The sequence below is a fragment of the Eublepharis macularius genome, chromosome 6 (assembly GCF_028583425.1).
Source record: "Eublepharis macularius isolate TG4126 chromosome 6, MPM_Emac_v1.0, whole genome shotgun sequence".
NCBI classification, from domain to species: domain Eukaryota; kingdom Metazoa; phylum Chordata; class Lepidosauria; order Squamata; family Eublepharidae; genus Eublepharis; species Eublepharis macularius.
Window position 1 is genome coordinate 65,936,675 of NC_072795.1, and position 21,079 is coordinate 65,957,753.

Sequence of the window (21,079 nt, forward strand, 5' to 3'; positions counted from 1 at the left end):
TTTCCATCCCTTCCCTTCTTTTAAAGCAGCTTCTTGCTATTAGTTGAAAAAGCTTGGTAAACTATCCTGTCAACCTAGCGATCCTTTGGTGGTGGAAGACTTTTCTGCGTCTTGTACTCTGGAAACCTTGGCTGCTGAAGGACATAACATGTAAAACAAAAAATAGTGTCTCCCCAAAGGAATATCTGGAGTTTGAAAATTAATGCAGCAACAACTTACAAGCACTGTAGCTGGAGATACTTCCCTATACTGTATTTACACAAAAATACGATCATATACATAAGATGATCTTCCTTTAAAATGTTATATACAAAAGTTTAGTAAATGGCTTTAAGTTGTACAGGAACTTCTGGTTACTTAGTCACTCTGCCTCCCCCCAGTTCTATATAGAGAAAGCTTTTAAAAAACAATCTTAAGTACTGAAGACCTCCTTAAATGACTACATGACTATCATTATCATTTGTAAAAGTGGCAGACTACTTGAAAACAGAAATCTAGACAGCTTACTAACAACCCTAACCTGTGTGTTTATTTGGAAACAAGTCTGTATCACTTCATGCAGGTGGGGGCTCATGTGACTTCTTCATACAAAACATCCTTTCACATAGGAAACTAGATGTGAGAAGAAGAAAAAAAGATTCTAGTCTGACTTTCTCCCTCAAGTTAGTTTTCTGGATGCAAGGATCTTTCTGCATTGTTTACTATCTCAGTGAGAAGCAGTTTTATATCACAGCCTTAGGCATACTCATTGTGAAAAATATTTTTGTTAAACTCAGTGGAACTGAGCTTCAAGTAATCCTGTTACTGGACTGGACTAGAAAAGGAAGCCATAGCAAGACTGTATAAAGCTGAGCCCAAATGAAATTTAAAGTCAGATTTTTAAAGTTACCAACTAAGTAGCAAACAAAAAAGCCATCACATATTTACATTATTTTATACTTAGGACTGTTAATTATTTTAACATATTTTGAAAGGTAAATAAATCCTCCTTATTGCAAAGCCTCTAGCAGATCCTTGAGAGATTATTTGGCAAGAACCATTAATCTGAAAAATAGCATTGTGGGAATTAGCAGTTTCCCATTTCTCGCTGCAATTACTCAATGATCTTAAATATAACTATATTTAGTTCTATTTTAATCAAAACTGTTTTAAAGCAAACAGCTCATGCACTGGGCAAGTCTGTAATTATTATTGGAGGTTAAGATGCTCAAGAAAGCATTCTGTGTAGTAATTCATTGATGCCCAAGGGGAAAAAAGCTAGTGGGTTGCCCAAATCTGTTCTTGTTTAGAATGATGGTAATATATGACTCACTAATTTGTAACCAGCACTCATTTCAAAGGCAGGAGGACAAAGCTTTATTAAAACTTCCCAAGTTTGTGGTAAAATTAAATGTTTTAATTAGTTTCCCCTTCAAAAGAGATAAACAAAAACTATTTTTGCACTACCAACAATATCTTGGCTCTGACCAGAGTTCCCTGATTGCCCAGCACTGGCTTTACTGGCCAAATTCTATGTTCAGTACGAGTTTTCCATATGGTACATGCCAAATCTGTTTTCTGTAAAGGTAAAGAATGGGGCTTTTTAACTGGAATTTTTAACTGAAAAATATTTAAATGAATAAAATAATCAATTGTCTCAAAGTACATTTTATGATGCAAGGATTTTAAACAACAAAAGTCTAGATGCTAATAAGCTAGTGACTAAAATGTGATCTCTCATTAATGAAGCCTAAAGTTTAAAAATCTGCACTACGATCCATGGAATGAGCCTTGATGTTGCTAGTCCTTTATGCTAACAGGCAAGATGTTCTTTTCTGGAGATCACACAGTACCACACATTACCATTAGGGAGCAGCACAGTATACATGATGATCTTTTGTCATACTTTTTCATTCCTTTCCTTTCTCCCACAGCTTTGCTCTTGCTCATTTCAACACACACAACACTCACACATGCGCACAAATATGCAAAATAGCTGGTTCTAATTCAATTAGTGCAGACTGCAACTCCAGAAAAAGAGTAATTCAATTAGTGCATTGTGGGGCTCAGCAATACCTCTAAGCAGATGTTCACAGTCCTCAAGAACTTGGAGCTAGCTTTAAAAGTACCTGTATCCCATCCTGTTGGCACTACATATGCCATTTGTCATAATAGCAGTGCACACTTTTCTGACGTCTAACAAGGAGAGGAAGAAAATCCACATTTGTTGGGCAAAGAATATTCCCTTTTAAAACATAGATCAAACCTCCAAATACAGATCTCAAAACATTAATTCCAGATTGAAACTCGGATTATTCTATTGGGCAAACCATCGATTATGATCCATCTGCATGTTAATGGTATTCATAACCATTTGTGCCAATATATTGCTTGAGAAATATAGAGATTTTCCTTAGAACAGACTATTTTTTAATCAGTTTAAAACCAAATTTGCAATGGTGTTGTTTTCCAGTGTTCAACATACTAGATACCTACAAGGACATATTAGATTTGGGGGAGAGGGAGTTTAAAGCACCTTGTAAAATCCTCAGACATTATTAAATCCAACTAATTTTGTTTCTCCCTCCCCACCCAAAACCAAACCAAACTCCACCACCTTCCTACTATGACAACATAGTAAATCCTTTGAATTATATTCCCCTCCAGTTCTAAAATAGCAATTTATCTGTTCTGGAATTTATTAACTTGGCAAGAATGAATTATACAGAAGATTCCTCACACTGAAATGATGAAAATTCTGTTTACAAGCATACAAAAATAAGTCAAGGTCAGTGAAGTTAGAAGAGTGACTGGAAACTTTTATAAGATTCTTTGTGTTTTCTGTGCTGGTGTAATAACACAGGTGCTATGCTAGATGTGTATAATTCAGCCTTAGACTACACCATGGTGCTTCTTGCATTCATTCTGTGTATTATAAGGAGGAGTAAGAGCTGAACAACTTGAGATATGCATATGATACCACATTACTAGCAAAACAGTGAAGACTTGAAATGACTACTGATGAAGATTAAAGGAGAAAATGACAAAGCATGATTACAGCTGAATGTCAAGAAGACAAAGTTAATGACTACCAAGGAATTACACAATTTTAAGGTTGACAATGAAGAAATTGAAATTGTTAAAAGATTTTCTATTCCTTGGCTCAATCATCAACCAAACGGGAGACTGCAACCAAGAAATCAGAAGGAGATTGAGACTTGGAACAGAAGCCATGAAGGAACTAGAAAATATCCTTAAAGTACCTGTTGCCAAGTACCAAGACAATTCATACTATGGTATTCCCCATGACTGTGTATGAATGTGAAAGTTTGACAATGAAAAAAGGTGACAGGAAGAAAATTGATTCATATGAAATGTGATGCTGAAAAAGAGTTTTATGGATACTATGGACAGCCAAAAAGACATGTAAATGAGTTCTAGATCAAATAAAGCCTAAATTCTTCCTTGAAACTAAAATGATGAAATTGAAGCTGTTGTACTTTGATCACATCAAGAGAAGGCAAGACTCGCTGGAAGAGACAATAATGGTAGGAAAAGTAGAAAACAGTAAGAAAAGAGGAAGAGATTGTGTGACTCTATAAAGGAAGCCACAGCCTCCAGTTTGCAAGATCTGAGCAAGTTTGTTAACAATAGGACATTCTGGAGGTTGTTAATTCATAGGGTCGCCATAAGTCGGAAGCGACTTGACAGCATATAACAAGAAGTGAATTAGAAGTAAATCATGGAAGAACATGTACAGTTCTTAGCCATGGAATCCTAAATAACTACTCTTGGAATATATCTTTCACATATGTCATGTTTACCTATTGCATTATGGAAGGTAAACACTGAGGTTATAAGCTTTTCACCTTTTTATTATTCTTTAAGTATTAAAGCAAGCACATTTCAACTACACATTCCCCATAGCAATCTGTTTTCTCATTTTACTCTATAAACGCTGTAAACCTAATCTTTGTTCACCAACACTGTGTTTAGGTGTGACTGCTGATTTGTTTGCATTTCTGCCTTTCACAGTTACTATTTTCAACTTTATCAATGGAAAAGAGGGAAGGAGAAGAGAGAATCTCTCAGTCTGTATCCAGTCCCTCTCAAATGAAAACCATTGCTTAAATCTGAGTGTCACATACAATGGCAGTTCAATATTTCATAGCCAATACAAGGAACGAGCAACACTGCTGCAACTTTAAATCTTGGTAAATCCCCTATGTCAGCCTCTCCCTCTCATTGAAATGCCAGAGGGAGCAGCAATCAGAGTAGAGATGTTCAACGTGATAGAGGTCAGGACACCAGTGGATCAACGTACCAGAAACACGACCTTGTTTATTTTTTTCTCCAGTATTATTGTTTACAGGGTGCTTTGTTCATGTACCTTGTGGTTCTTAGCTAAAAGATGAAATTACAGCCCAGGATGGTGCGCTCAGGCACATATCCAATTTGTGTTTCCATCTCAGAAAACAAAAAGCTTTGGAGGCCCTCAGGCTGCCATTCAAACTTGGAGAGGCTGACATTTTTAACAGCATGAACCAGAGACTGGCAGAGGGAATGATCGAATGCATTTCTAACTTGTCAATCAAAGATCTCACCTCTGCTGTCTTGTAAACAGTTGGGAGCCATCTAAGTACATTCATAAACAGGGGGACAAACCAGCAACCAGCTAGGAGCTGGAACTACAGGCTGTGGCTGCTAGCCCCCCAAATTAGGATTTGGTTTTTAAAACTGCACTATAAACAACCTGCAAGCACTTTATCAGAATCACTAGAGCAGAATCAGAATGGGCAATTTCAGTCAAGGACAGTCAATACTTCTACTATGCTCATAGAATCTTCTGACCAAAGAGCCTTTTGTACTAATAAAATGAATAATTCTCTAAATAGTTTCTTCAAAAGAAGTCTCACCCCCTTGAGAGTCTCAGATGTACTTGTCTCACCTCAGTATGCCTGCCTAACTTGGGGAAGAGAAACAGCTGTGACAACACCCCATTTTCCTTCTGTATATATGCACACTGGAAAGCAAAACAGACATCAGCAGACAGAAATTTTCATCAAAAAAGTACAAGAATAAATTGCATTTGAAATGAAGCTTAAATGTGCTTTGCTATTTATACATAACCCACAGACAAGTTGGCAAGAAGAAGATAAATCCCCATTCACCAAAAAAAACCCAAAACGTTTGCTTATGAAGGTGCATTTATAGCCTCAGACTCACTAATGGCTGCTTTGCCTGTTACATTTCTAGGCGCCTGTGGGTGCCATGGCACCTGCACACCTTTCCTGTCACCCCCAAGTAAGTGGACAGGGTCAGGTCGGGCTTTGCCGAGCAGGGCTTTTGATTGGCCACTGGACATCTGATTGGCTGTGCAGGTCTTTAAAAAATATTGCTTTGGCAACAGCTGCCACCACAGCACAAAGATCTTCACTTTGTGACTGAAGGTAAGCTGTGTGTATGTAAGAAAAGATTTTAAAACAGAATGTTCATTTTAAAAGGCAGTCTGTTAAATAGAGCATCTGCCCAAAATGTTGCAGAGTTACTAGTAGCAGCCATTTTGTGGTTGCACCTACCACCCTGTGTCAGAATTCTAAAGGTGTCTGCAGGATCAAAAAAGTTGGGGACCCCTACTATATAGTAAAACAATACTAGCCCAAATTATTTCTACTTAATAAACCTTGTCCTCTACAATCATTCAGTTCTAAGCTATATATAGCACACTTTTCTTATGCCAAAATTACTGGTGCAAATGCATTTTTCCAAGCTTAAGATAGGGGAAGGAAAAGTAGTACTATATTCATTGAGGTTAAATGGGAAATGGTTTTCTGACTTAATATTAAGGAAGTATTTGCTGTACTTCTGTAGTGAGTGGCACAAATAAAGATAATGTAAATCCACATTAGTGGATTTCAGAACTGACTCTCAGAATATGCTTTCCTTCTGAAACTGTCTACTAAGGAACCCTACATGCTGCAAGTCATTCAGCGCAGGTTCAAAAAGGCATCCCGTTAACAAAAAATGCTGAGTAAAACTGTTGAGCCTTGCTATCATACTCCACAAAGTGACATGGTAGACCCTAAAAACCATCCAACATTCTCCGATGGTTGCATATTGTGAGAATGAATTAGACACAGTAGACAAACTAACTTTCAAACAGCACCAACCTTTTCACAAGCAATTGATCAGAAATAATTTATGGAGAATTGTGTGTCAGTTATAGCAGCCAATCAGTATTTTTGTATGGTACTAAGTACTTTTCCTAAACTAGGACTCAAGATATATCCCTCACAAAAGTTTAATGCACCTTGGATTCATTCAAAACCCAGCAACTCAAGTCAAGAGTGCATGAAGATTTTACTTATACATCAGTTTACATGAAAACTGATCAACGTCCTCTTCTTTTTACCGTGTAAAACTGTGCCAGATGCTTGGGTGGCTAAGAGGACATCTTTCAGAGTTCATCAACACCAAGTTTTAATTCAACTAGAAGAGCTGCTATAGAGTGATCTAAGATGCATCAGCAGTATTTTCATACCATTCAGGGAAAGAATCCAGATTTATAATCAAGTAGAATCATAAGTTCTTGGCCACAAATGAATGGCTGCATCCAGGTGACTGTCTCAATGATTCATGAGCCTTAGGAGCATGCTGGAACATTAACACCACCAGGGTTCTCTGGGGGCTAGCACCCTGGACTGCCTTCTCTATTGACTGATTGTTTTGAAGTCACATACCATACCTAGTTGTTTTGTGGCCTGTATACAATTGTTCAGGCTTTTTCAACTGCCTAGGCTCAGCTCCTAATACATGTTCCTTAAAATTATGCTTAAATAGTCACCACAGCACTGTTCTGCACTCCTACAATGCAGTGGTTCCAAAAGGGTGAGCTGAAACAATGTGTAGTGAACTGGATCAACGCCATCTTACTGTATTAATTACATATCAAGGATGACTCACTGAAAAGGCTTCATATAACCAAAGACTTAGTGAAAGCCCACTAACAAGGCATAAATACGGTCAGTTTGATCATTTGGCTTTCCCGTTGTTTCATGAGAATGTTCAATAAAATCTTTTACACCACTGAAAATTGCTCAGTAGGCTGAACACAAGACAACAACTCTCAGTGTGTCACTGCCCAATTTAATATTAAAATCTGTGCAAAGTATCTGGGACAACAAAATAAAAGCAGCTTCTGAAAGATTGCCCCTGCCTTTTTGGCTGGGTATCCTTATAAGCTTGAGTAAAATATATGTAGTTCTATATGAATCACTGCCATTTCTACACTGGCAGACAAGCTTTGAATATATGAAAGCTGCAGATGGATCTGTTAGTTTGAATGATATGGAAACAGACACCATGAAGCTAAGTAAATAAGTAAAAGGGAAGCTAGTTAATGAATGAGAGCAAGCAAGGTCACAAGCAGCAGACACACCCAGAGAGAGAGTGAGAGAGTACCTGGAAAGCTGTGAGTGCGCCGGTCCCTGGGTTATACAGGCATCGCAGTGAGGGCATGCTGTCCGCCAGGCTGGAACAGCCCAGCCACAGAGACCGGGGCATAGAGCACTGCAGAGAAAGGACAACTATGAAATGGGACTGTATGAACAGGATGGCACAGATTACAGGAATGTCTGAGACTGAAATTAAGTTCTCAGCAAAGTTGTTGCTGATTGAAATAGCCTCCACAAATGCTACTGATCTGCATGTCCCCCTTACAGAAAAGCAGAACAAGGGGAAAGAGAGATGGAGAACATACACATGCAGCACAAACATGCCGAGTAAACCTATTAACATTAATATTTTTCTTTACTTTCTTTATACTCCACTTTTCTCCCAATGGAGATCCAGAGTGGCTTACAATATTCTTCCCTTTTCCATTTAGCTCTCACAACAACCCTGTGAGGCAGGCTAGGCTGAGAGTATGTGACTAGCCCAAGGTCACCCAGCAAGCTTACATGGCAGACTGGGGAGTCGAACCTGTATGTCCCAGATCCTAGTCCTGTTTACACGACTGATCTAATGCAAGGTAATCAACTCAAGGATTTTAGTTATTAAAATCTGCTTTTTAACCAATTGCCCAATTAAAACAAATATTACAGTGGACTCATGCAGTTGTAACCCTGCCCATGCCTCAACTATCTTTAAGAGATCAAGAGTAGAAATTAGGGGTCGGGTTTCCTGTTCTCTCTGGTACAAAGCCACTCTGCCCTTCTTCCACTGACCTTAACTGTGGTTACTTTTGGTATTGACAGTTACGTTGACATTAAATGCTGATTGAGGTTTGAAACCACCTTCAGACCTTGGTCTATGTTAAAATTAATTCAAAACTAGCCAGGGTAAAGCCACAGGGGACAAATGGAATAAATTTATTTGAGACAGCACACAACTTCATAGCCGGTTCTCTTCAACACTGGCTAAAGGATAGGCAGTACTACATCTGAGAGCTAGTTTGGTGTAGTGGTTAAGAGCACAGGACTCTAATCTGGAGAACCAGGTTTGATTCCCCACTCCTCCACTTGAAGCCAGCTGGGTGACTTTGGGTGAGTCACAGCTTCTAGGAGCTCTCTCAGCCCCACTCATCTCATAGGGTGTTTGTTGAGGGGATAATAATAACATACTTTGTAAACTGCTCTGAGTAGTTTACACCTGAAGGGTGGTATATAAATTGAATCTGTTGTGGTCCACTGTTTCAATCCAGATAGTATTTTAAGGATATTTAATGAAGGTAATAGTTTCTGCTACCTGAGCACATCAGACCACATGCTTTGGAAAACTGCCTCAGAGACATCACCTGAATAAAGGGATTCATACAAATGTCATATGCACTGTGTATACTCTGTCCTCACTTGGGGATTATGAATCTATCGATTCACAGCACCAATTAATATCCTCTCTCCAAGTATAACCTCTCCAGTTCATCTGTTGTCTTCCCTCATACAGTGTCACTACTCAGCATGGGGTGAATAATTATGCAGTGTAAGCAGATAGGAGGCTGGAAATGTCGTATTGCATACAAAAGGAAAGAAAAAAATAAATTCAATTAGAGAGAAGATGGGAGAGAACCCTGAGCAGCCTTATTGCTTGGATGTGCAGTAGCAAGATTTCTTCTTTTGCTACTAAAACCAACTAAAAGTGTATGAAGTCACCAGAATCAACACATTTAGTTTTCAATCACTTGGCATGAACAACAGAAAAATAAACATTTCTGACAGTATACTTGATTTTATCACTGAAAGGATTTTAATACAGGAATCCTGCAGTATTTATTAGTCAAGATAGTCAAATGCTGATATATGTGGACAGATAGAAGGAAGCAGAATGATTACAGATTTGAGACTGTATAATCTCCATCTCAACAATATTTTCATCTTTAAAAATAAAGCAAGAATAGAGGTACAGAAATTTGAAAGTAGCAACTGTTATAATAGCAGTATTTTGATACTTTGTCTCCTTTTCTCACTTCCTGAATGGGAACAAATGATAGAAGCAAACAATGCTTCTAAGTGGCACAGAAACAAAAGAAGAGATTCCTAAGGGCAACAACCAGCTCAGGCCAGTCAGTGCCCAGAAGCCTACCTGTGCTTTCTGCCCTCTCCCTAAACAGACAGAATCTAGGCCTACCACTGCTGAACATGCATGGATGGTTAAAATTTTACCTGATTATTGGCAACAGTCTTCTAAAGACTGTGAACATGATCTGAAACCCAGGGGTGTCAAGCCTGAAGGGAAGGTGCTCAGTGCAAAAAGAAAAAAAAAATTTCCTCCAGCTATTCACTGCAGAACATTGGTAGAAAGTAGTGTGTATGCTATAATCCACACATCCTCAGAGAAGCCTGAATGTAGCAGTTAAGTCACTAAGGTCCAATTCCTTTATGGTAAAAGACCATCAAACTTGGTATATTCAAGCATCCTTCCCAAATATTTTCTGCTACATGGACTAGACAGATTCCATCACAGCTGCCTCAGTTGTTTGAAAGGTAGCCTTGTTTTCATAGGCATTGTTCACGACATTATGAACACCTCCCTTGGCCAAATTTACCTTCCCAAAACCTGGGAGGAATGTCAGAAGTTATTTTAGTAGAATGATTCTATTGATATCTTCAAATCTACCTCCTGTCCCAAGTCTTTTTTGCCTCTTCAATCACAGGACAAAAGTTCAATGGCTGATTAAAATTTTAATTAGATTTAATTAGTTTACTGTACATAAACTAGCTTGTAAATCACCATTTAGTATTGGTCCAAAGCGCACATATTAGGTGGCATTTGAAGAAACCTCATACTAAGCTGTATTCTATAGAACTGGTTACCTCAGAAACAAACTATTCAATAATTAGGTCAAATGAGGAATTTTTAACAAAGGTACAAAATATCTAAGCTACTATATGTTCATTGTGAACTGTTTATGGGCTAGTTTCAGTCAGTCATTGTGTACACACAGGATTTGTGCTTGTACAGCCCCAAACTGTCATTGCTTCTCAAGCTTGAGAGATAGAATCTGGAAACATCAGCATTAATAAACCCCCTCTTATTCATCTTAGGTATTTGGGGGATTATTTTTCACATCTTCATTCTGCTTTTCTTCCTCAGAGCTCAGAGTGGTGCATATACAAACACCACTCATTTTACCTTTAGATCAGTGAGGTAGATTAGGCAAAAAGAAAGCACATACACACACACACACAGTGCTGTGGCCAATTTTTGCTTCCTTGAGAATGTACTTATGTAATACATGTATTTCTTACATGCATGCAATGTAGAAACATGAAGAGTTTTTAAATGTAGATGTAAAAATACTGCAGGGTGTGTAGCAACCCTTTGACTTGCCCATTTTGCAAGGCACCCAGAATTGTATTATATAGGTCAGTATCACTACTTGACAGTAATTAAACAGTAATACCTGAAAGTCAGCGGCAACACACAGACTTTAGTTACCACTAATGAGAAAGAAGTAAACTAATTCATACTCCAGTGCAGTCACTTGGGATATCTATCATGAAAATAACAAGATTTATATTTACCTATACAGTTACTGCTTTTTAAAAAAGCAAACAACATTTCTTGTATTGTCGAAGGCTTTCACGGCCGGAGAACGATGGCTGTTGTGGGTTTTCCGGGCTGTATTGCCGTGGTCTTGGCATTGTAGTTCACTGACGTTTCGCCAGCAGCTGTGGCTGGCATCTTCAGAGGTGTAGCACCAAAAGACAGAGATCTCTCAGTGTCACAGTGTGGAAAAGATGTAGGTCATTTGTATCTACTCAGGAGGGGTGGGGTTGAGCTGAGTCATCCTGTAAGAGTTTCCCAGGGTGTGGAATGCTAATGGCGGGAGGCTTCACTGTATCCTGAGGAGGTTCTTTTGCATATGGATTGGTACTTGATGTGCTAATCTTCTCTGCAGGGCTATTGTCGGGGGATAGAATGTTTTGTTAGCCTGGTGTTTTTCAGAACTGGAAACCATGCTCTGTTCATTCTTAAGGTTTCTTCTTTCCTGTTGAAGTTTTGCTTATGCTTGTGAATTTCAATGGCTTCCCTGTGCAGTCCGACAAAGTAGTTGGAAGTGTTGTCCAGTATTTTGGTGTCCTGGAATAAGATACTGTGCCCTGTTTAAGTTAGGCTATGTTCAGCCACTGCTGATTTTTCAGGTTGTCCAAGTCTGCAGTGTCTTTCATGTTCTTTTATTCTTCTCTGGATGCTACGCTTTGTGGTCCCGATGTAAACTTGTCCACAGCTGCAGGGTATACGGTATACTCCTGCAGAGGTGAGGGGGTCTCTACTGTCTTTTGCTGATCGTAGCATCTGTTGTATTTTTCGGGTGGGTCTGAATACTGCTTGAAATACTACAGAAATGAAATCCGAAGAGCAATCAAACCCAGGATGAATCAAACAACCAAGGAAAAACAGTCTCCTACAGGAAAAGTGTTTTTGCCATATATCAAAGGAATTACTGATCAGATGGGAAAGCTTATGAAAAAGCATAACCTTCAAGCAGTATTCAGACCCACCCGAAAAATACAACAGTTCTACATGTTCTTCTTCCGATTCTGAATAAATTAAAACATAATCTAAGTACACTACTACTCCTTTGTATAAGAATTCATGCAGTACTTCATTGATCATAGACATGAAAACCGAAGGGGCCCCGGCCAGGCCGAACGGCATAACTAAATATTCATACTGGCCGAGGGGCGTGTTAAAAGCGGTTTTCCATTCATCCCCTGCTCTGATACGAACGTGGAAGTAAGCATCTTTTAGATCCAATTTTGTAAAGATCTTACCTTGTGCCATGACGTTGAGTAAATCTCTGATGAGTGGGATGGGGTAGGCGTTGCTGGAGGATACTGCGTTAAGTCCCCGAAAGTCCGTGCAAAGTCTTAATCCCCCATCCTTCTTCTTAACGAAAAGTACTGGAGCAGCATGTGGACTGTTAGCAGGGCGGATGAATTCTCTTTGAAGATTGGTATCAATAAATTTGCGGAGTTCTTCCCTTTCGTTAGGGCACATGGGATATAGTCGGCCTTTGGGCAAAGAGGCACCCGGTAAAATCTCTACGGCACAGTCCGTCCTCCTATGGGAAGGTAAGGAATTAGCTTCTTCTTCAGTGAAAGCTTGGATGTAAGCTCTGTATTGTTTGGGTATTTGATTGATTTCTTCTTGTGTGAGCAGAGCGTGTTCGGTGAGGGTAGGGTTGTTACCCCAATTTTGATTCCAACGGTGATTTTTACAAGTATCATGGGTGAACGTGATACTCCCACTTGCCCAGTCTATGTAGGGGTTGTGATCCCACAACCATTGGCTTCCCAGAATCAATGGATATTCGGCAGTGGCACTAATTACGAATGATCTTATTTCCCAATGTTGCCCCATGCCTGTTATGACTGGCGCGGTTTCAGTAGTGACTGGATTCATGTTAGTGCCATCCATTTGTTCAAAAATAACTGGAGTTTCCAATTCTTTAATGGGAAGTACTAATCCATTCACTAAGGCTGGTGCAATAATGTCTCTAGAGCAGCCCGAGTCTATGAGAGCTTGAACGCGGATGTGCATTTTTCTATCTGGATTCACCAATGTTACTGGTATGAAGAGTATGGACCCATGAGGTCTGTTCAAGGTAGGAACTGACTGAGGTTTGATCTGCCGTTTGGGTCCTTTTATGACAGATCCATCTCGTTTCCCGAGGCAGGACTCTCTGGATTCTCCTCCCCGGTTAGAGCCGTTGAATCATAGTCCATAACTTCTTCTAGCTCTAATCCTCTTTCGGGAAGATTTCTATGAGAAGCCCCTCTGCCTCTTGTTGTTCTAGGAGCTGGTGTCGGGCGAGGTGGCGCCGGGAAAGCAGCGGGGGCTGGACGCCTTAGTTGGAGCGGAGGTCTTTGCACAGGCCGGTACGGACATTGCGCCGCAAAGTGACCGCTTTGGCCACACTGCAGGCACAATCCTTGCTGCCATCTAGCATCTCTCGCTCCTCGGGTAGCATACCCAGCACCTCTGCCTCCTCTAACGAGTACTGAGGAGCGCCTTTGCCCAGCACGTTGCTGTTGTTCAACTAAGCGCACTTCTTGCATGCGGTTTTCTACTTCACAAGTTAACTGAATCCACCCCAATAAGGTGGGAGGATTATCTTGCATGAGGGCTCTATCCAGCAACTTGGGATTCATGCCTTGTTTGAACAGAATTATTTTGGTCGATTCCTCACACCTTGGGCATTTGGCGGCAAGCTGTCGGAATTTTGTAACATAGTCTCTGGCCGACATGTTGCCTTGCCTAATGGACTGCAATTCTGTCCGAGCTCTTGTCTCCTCTAAAGGGTCTTCATATTGGGCTCGCAGTGCATCCACTAGCCCTTGAAGTGTATTTAACTCAGGGGCACCTATATCATAAAGACCTACATACCAGTCTGCAGCTTTTCCTTGGAGACGGGATCCCAAGTGTTCGATTTGACTGGCTTCATCTCCAAATAGATGCCCCCACCGATTGAAAAATTGTAGGGCTTGCACGAGGAAGAATCCCAATTTGGAAGGATCCCCATCAAATGTGGCTACCAACTTTACCCAGCCCATTGGTAATTCTTGCGGTCTGGCCACTGGCGCCGGTACCGGGTAGTAGTCGAGTGGTACGGGTTGCGGCTGTGGTTGAAACGGAGGTTGTTGGGGCCTTGGCTGAGGTAGCCGCGGAGGAGGGCCCCCCAGAATTGGTTGTAGTGGTGTGTGGGAGGGTCCTCTTGGTGCAGGCAACATCGGCGCTGGTTGTAACGGTGCCGGCTGTATCGGTAATGGTCGGACGGAGGGCATACCTCGTGGTGCAGGCAACAGCGGAGCTGGCTGTAGCGGGGCTGGGGGCGTCCCTCGTGGCACTGGCAACCGCGGTGCTGGTTGTAGCGGCACAGGCTGTAATGGGGGAGGAGTGTCTCTTGGGATCGGTTGTCCTGGGACGGGAGTTCCTCTCGGCCCAGGCGTCTGTAGCGGTCGAGGAGTAGTTCTCCTTCCAATAGGTCCCGGTATCGGAGTGAGACGCGGAGTGGTGCCTCTTTGCAACGGCGCCAAAAGTCTCGGCAGAAAAGGTTGCCCCCCTCCCTGGGATGTTGTTGGTGGAATAATTGGCGGTGTGGTGGCGGGAGCTTCTCCCAGAGGACGTTCCGGTGTACCTCTCGGGGTTGTCGGGGGTTCCTCTATGGGTACTCCCCCACCGTCTCCATTCTCTTCCACTTCTTCCTCTGTATCTGGGTCAGGACAGGGATCCTCTGGTTCAGGACACGGATCCTCTAGTTCAGGACAGGGATCCTCTGGTTCAGGACAGGGATCTTCACCCGGAGTGGGATCTGGTGGTTCGTCGGGTTGTTGCGGTATATCCTCTACTGGAAGTGGTTGGCCTGGTGCCCCCACCTCAGTCCTGGGGATATACTTTTGTAAGTTAGACAGGCTCTGACTGATGTGGTGCAGGCCCGCTGGCTGTTCCCGATTTTCTTCCGAACCCCCAACCACGAGTACAGACAGTAGGTGAACTGCATGGGCCAGACTCTCTTCCATGCTTGTTAGCCTTTCCTCTAAGATTTGTACACGACTCATATTTCTTTCAGCAGTTTCGGTATCGGTATACTGATGAGGTGGTTCCTCTGTGGCTTGCAAGGTTTCCACATATTCAGCGTATAATTCCACACACGCTGCCCCGGGCCAAGGCCTTATTTCTCCCATGCCTTGGGCCCCTGCACCTTGTTCTTCTTGGGACCTCCCTGCCAAGATCCCTTTCGCCAGTCCCGTAACCGCTGAGATCCCAGCGTCAATTGCTACTGTTCTGCTTTGCAATTGTATCCATGTGTGTTCACTTAAGTCTTGTTGCCCCAACCACGGGGTAACTTCTGCATAGTCCCAACTTAATACATTGCGGTGGGACGTTTCCCACTCTGACTGGTCGGCTTCTCTGTTCCAGTAGTACCATGGTTGGCTACTGGAATGCTCGGCAATTACTCCTAAACTCCGCCAGCCGTCCATCGGGGGTTGCATGAACACTGTGCTTGCCCTTCTTTCCCTCGCGTCCCGCAGCCTTGCACCCCACTGAGCGGAGTCAGCAAGGATATCAACGGATCTGCTGCGGCAATGGGTCGGGTATCCGTTCTGCTAGGAGCGAGAGTATAAATCGTAGTAACAGAGGGTCCTGTCCCCCTGGGAACAGGTCCTTGAGGTTCCAGTCCTTGAGAGCTGGGGGAGGCATATGGATCAAATAAAGGGTCCCTGTCGGGAACGGCTTTGGAATACGCCTGCTCCGGCTTAGGCATTGGAAAATTGTGATTCGTAACAAAATGTCAGAATTGTGGCTAGATAATGTCCTTACTCCAGACTACCTTCTGCAATCAGACAAAACGCCCGTTGTTTTCAAAAGTTTACTGAAGAAAGAATTCATTATAGTCCACGGGCCCAGATACAATATCCAGGCTGGTACACGTGTATTGTTACGAATGACAGGCAAAGCATGAGTTACAAAGTATCAGAACCCAGCAGGCCCAACCTCCCCCCATAGTTCTCAAAATAATCCCTTTGAAGCTGAGAAAGCGAAAGTTTCCCAAGGCTGGAGAAGCAATAGTCAAAACAAGCCCCTTCCGTGAGATAGCTGCTGGGAACATCTTGGCACCTGTGAATAAAGCACTTAGAATACTGAAAGAATTAATATGGAGTCTCTTTGGTTACATACATACACTTCAACCCTGACAATAGGTGCCCACTGAATGGGAAAACTCGAGCTCCCCGCCCATGCGGCTCGACAAGGCATAAGATGGCAACTACCATGGGGACCAATCCGCATGTGCCACTGTGGCGATGACCCCCCACCCACCCAATCAGCTCCCCAGGCACCCTACATAACCTCTAGCTGCACCGCCCCTGAACCTGTCAGGTTCTGACTGTGTTTAAGCCAAAGAGACTCCATTTTAATCCTGGGTATATATTAAGTGTTTTCTTTGCAGGTGGCAAGCCTTCCGCTGGAAGCTTACAGAGAGGAGAAGAATGTTATGTCTACATATATCTGCTTTTCGGACACCCTTGGGAAACTTTCACTTTCTCACCCTCGGGCCGATTGTTTTGAGAACTGAGGGGGAGGATGGGGCCTGCAGGGAACTGCTATTCTGTACCACTGCTTTTGCCTGTCATTCGTAACAATTCTCAAATTCAGTCAAGATCCGTGTATCTTGGAATGTGTACTCTAATAGTTGTTTATCTCCAGTAAAGCCTTTTGAAACCAAAGGACTTTTGTCTTATTGCAAGGGGCAGGCTGAGTTGCAACTTTTAGCAAGCCACAGTCTGACAGAACCCAGGTAAGTAGGAAGGCGGCTGGAAGCTCTGCCTGGCAGCCCCCTGTTGCAGGGAATTAGAACACAAGGCAGGAGAGTGGGTGCTCACAGTGGTGGGCCATGAGGACACTAGGGGGACTTAGCAGAAAATAGGGAGTACTTTGCACTCGCTTAAGGGAAGAAGAGCAAGTCCAGAATGTCTGACTAACAACAACCATCCAAGTCCCCTTGCAGGTTACCTGACTCCAGAGTCCTGGCTCGGGAAGGGACAAGGGAGCACTGACAGGTAAGAAGGACCAGGGGAGGCAGCACCCCAGCTCCCAGATTTGTGCCAAGTGCCCCTGTCACCTGAACCCTCCCAAACACCAGCCTCTGCAGGTGACACTTGCATCATCTGGCTGCAGGCTGCACATGTGACACTGGAGCTGCCACTGACACCGCTCTCAATCATGTACACTCTCCCAGAACATTGCAGACTGGGCTTGGCCTTGGACACGGCTGGGACACTCGCCACACGTGTCTGTTTCCCTTGCAGGAAGGTTGCAACTCATAAAGGAAACTGAGAAGCATGGCTGTTCCAGCCCCCAGTGAGCCTCCTCGAGTGCCATTCAGGTTCAGCCCAGGGAGCAGTTCCCCAAGGCAGCCCACATCTCAACGTCACCCATATGAGGGCAGGATGAGGAATGGATTTTGCGGCTCTGACTTCTGCGCAAACTGCCCTTGCTCCCTTTCCAGCCGAGGGACATTGGCAAATCATTGGCTGGCCCAGCTCTTCTATGAAAGTCCTTAGGAAGCATATAAGTAGCACTGCATTTACAATGTCGTGTGGCCGAGGGTGCCAGACGGGGCCTTAGGATTGCACAGATAGCCCAGATGCAACGAAGTCCATGTTGTAATTCTGTTTACAAAGCTTTGCTCAGAAACGAAAAACAAATGTAACTTTCAAGAGCACTTCATTTTGTAAATACGGGCTGTAATGCTGCCCTTAGGGGTAGAGAGCCTACAATTATATATTTAAGTTACTCTGACAAATGTGCAGAAATGAAGAGTTAAGTTATAAGCACAATTCCCCAAAGTATGTGAAACTAGCAGGGTTTTTTTAAAATGCAGTATATTCAACTGTTAGAACAAGGAACCAAAGGAATAGTCTGATGAAGTCAACTTTCTTGAAATAACTGATAAAACTATTTCTAAAAACTAAGTAAATGATGCTAAAATTATAGTGCCGGAACAGGAAGATAAGAGTGAACAGGTTTTGGCAGATGGCAAAAACAAGCACCATTCTTTAGAACAAAGAGAGGAGCTGTTCTCAAACTGTAGACTAAAACCATTAAATGGTTCTGGATCCTCTTGGCAGGCAGGTCACAAAGTCAGGAAGGAGAAGGAAGAGGAAGAGGATGTTGTGCAGCCCCTTCCCCTTCAAGCCAGAGGTTGAAACAAAAGGCTCTGAGCTTGCCTCCTCCAAGTGGTGGGAAAAGCCACATTACTACATTTGTCCCCACTCACTTCATCAGGAAGTGAGAAAAAGAAATAAAGAGGCTCAGCTTTCCAAATGAATGAAACCCAGAGAGCTCTGCTTAAACCCAGCATTGGGCAATGCGGGAGGTGATGAATTCAGTATGGCACCTGCCACTTCCATGAGCTGTACTGTGGGTACCTGAGGCAGATTCCTTCAGCAATGTTGCTGTAGGGATTTGGATCACATCTAGTTGCAAGTACTGTGGGAGGAGTGAAGCAGCCAATAGCCATCAGTTCCCTGTGCTGTTACTGGACAAGGACAAGCCAGGCCACTATGGCAATGCTGCCAGAACTGCGGCAAGGACTTTGGTCAGAATCAGCCTCAGCTACAAGCAGCACAGGAGGCAATCAGTATTGTAGATGTATGATGCCCCATGATTCCTTGGACTCTTACAGAGAAATTACACCTTTACTTGGGCCCAGGGATTTTTTTCTGGGAAAAGAGGTGGTGGAACTCAGTGGGTTGCCCTTGAAGAAAATGGTCACATGGCTGGTGGCCCCGTCCCCTGATCTCCAGACAGAGGGGAGTTTAGATTGCCCTCCACACACAGTGCAGAGGGCAATCTAAACTCCCCTCTGTTTAGAGATCAGGGGGCGGGGCCACCAGCCATGTGACCATTTTCAAGAGGTTCCGGAACTCCACTCCACCGTGTTCCAGCTGAAAAAAAGCCCTGCTTGGGCCCTTTATTCTAGAACAAGAGTCCCCAACGTGGTGCTGCAGGTGCTTTTCCTGGAGCCCACCATGTGTTTTTAGGAAATGGACAGGAACAAATGGGGCCTTTGCTGAGCAGGGCTTCTGATTGGCTACTGGAGATTCTAATTGGCTGTGCAGATTCTTTTTTTTAATGTTGCTTTGGTAGCAGCTGCCATCACTACACAAGAATCTTCTCTGTGTGAGTTAAGGTAAGCTTTGTATAAGTAAGAAAAGTTTTTTAAGCAATATCTTCACTTAAAAAGGCACCCTGTTAAACAGTTCCTGCTTGAAATGTTGGTATTATTGTTAGAGTTATACATGACCTCACTCCCTGACATTTTTATGGTCAGCTCAGCCTCTTGTGGTAGACCCTGCCTCTTGCAGAAGTGGTTTTGTGGTAGTACTCACCACTCTGTGTCAGAATTCCAAAGCTGTCAGCAGGTTCAACAAGGATGGAGACTGCTGTTCTAGAATAATCCCTCAACACTGACTGATGCTCCATATTCCATAAGATATCGATGATACAATGATGTATCCTTTTTGATACCCATTTTAAATAATTGCTGGCTTAAATGCACGAGGCATATTTTTAAGCCCAGAACTGTTGCATCATGGTAAAAGAACACACACTAAGGGGTTCAAGTGAATGATGCTAAACAACAGGAAAAAGTCATTCCTATCTAGTCTTCATCCAAACTATCCTTTTTTTAAAAAAAAAAATCTATACCGTCTCTGTGGTAACAACAATATGTCTATATTATTGTTATAACTGGCTTTCTTTTTGCAGAAGGACAAAGGTTAATTGCTTTTCTGGAGGTCACACAGCAAGTCAAGTCAAAAATGGAACCCAAACCTTATTTCAAGGCATTATTTAACCATTTCATTTCCATTCATTCTTTCTACAATATGCTTTTGCTGAGGTACCTGAATCCATGAGATCTACTTAGTCTCTTCAACTCTTTATAGAACACGAAGTAGCTCAATGACTTTGGATAATTCAACAACATGGCTTTCACTCCATCCCTTGGGAAACCTGTTCTCAAAGCAGCTTACATATTATAATTCCAGAAGGGTAGCTGTGTAATGCTATGGCAGAAAAATTAACTAGAATTCCAAGGACACATTAAACAGTAGAATTTATTCCAGTATAAACTTTCATGAGTCAGAGCTCATTTCATCAGATGCATGTAGTATGGACATCAGGCCTTGGCAAGTTTGCTTCAGCTTTAGAAGCCATCTCAAAAATTTAGGAGCTAGATTTATTTTTCCACTTTCAGGGTTTATATTTTAACAAGCTTGCAGGGGACATCTCATTTACTCCCCCTCCCCCGTATCCTCTTTCCTTCCTGGGCAGAACACATAGTGGCCTTTTCCCTTTTACTGCTTCCTTCTCTCCACTCTACCTATCAGCTAACCTACCCCCCATCTGCCCTCCTATGCTTTTCCTCCTTTCCTCTCCTTTGCAGCCTCCACTTGGGAAAACTATGGTCCAACTGCTCAGTGGGGAACACTCAAGAACTTGGGGGGAGCTCACTTCCTCCTGTATCCCCCTCCCCATTCTATTTCCCCTCCTCCTGTTCTCACCTTTCCCTGCTTCCTTCTTCTTCTCATCCACCAATCAACTACCTTTTATCTGCCCCCTCCATCTTAGGCTATACTAATATTTATTTACTTTATTTATACCATGCTTTTGTCCAAAATGAGGACCCAAATCAGCTTACATCATTCTCCTCTCTTCCATTTTATCCACAAAACAAACCTATGAGACAGGTTAGGCTGAGAATGTATAAGTGGCTCCAAATGACGCAGTGATTGGGGATTCGAATCTGGATCTCTCAGATGCTCTTCTGAAATTCTAAGCACTACATCACACTGGCTTTTGTTAGGTGGCTGCTGTTGATGAGTAGTAAGCATCCTGGCTTGGATGAGTTGTATAAATCAAGTGGTAGCAAGTTGCCCGGTGGTTGCTGCCAGTTCTGGCCCCAAGTAGATCTCATGGCTTCAAAGGAGAAAACAGCCTGGAAACGGCCTTGACCCATCACCCTTGCCTTTAACAACAACAACAACATTTGATTTATATACTACCTTCAGAACAACTTAATGCCCACTCA

The 21,079-nt window shown here is 42.6% G+C and overlaps 1 protein-coding gene across 5 annotated transcripts in view; it reads right to left on the bottom strand.

The window, feature by feature from the left end:
- The window catches only part of BTRC (beta-transducin repeat containing E3 ubiquitin protein ligase), a 198,308-nt gene that overhangs the window by 136,125 nt on the left and 41,104 nt on the right, over nt 1-21,079 (bottom strand). For 2 of the 5 annotated variants that reach the window (XM_054982808.1, XM_054982807.1), the window contains one exon: nt 7,441-7,548. The exons of the other annotated variants lie outside the window; for them this stretch is intronic. In XM_054982808.1, coding sequence (XP_054838783.1) covers nt 7,441-7,548 — 108 coding nt within the window. The remainder of the gene's footprint in view (nt 1-7,440; nt 7,549-21,079) is intronic. 5 annotated transcript variants of the gene reach the window in all.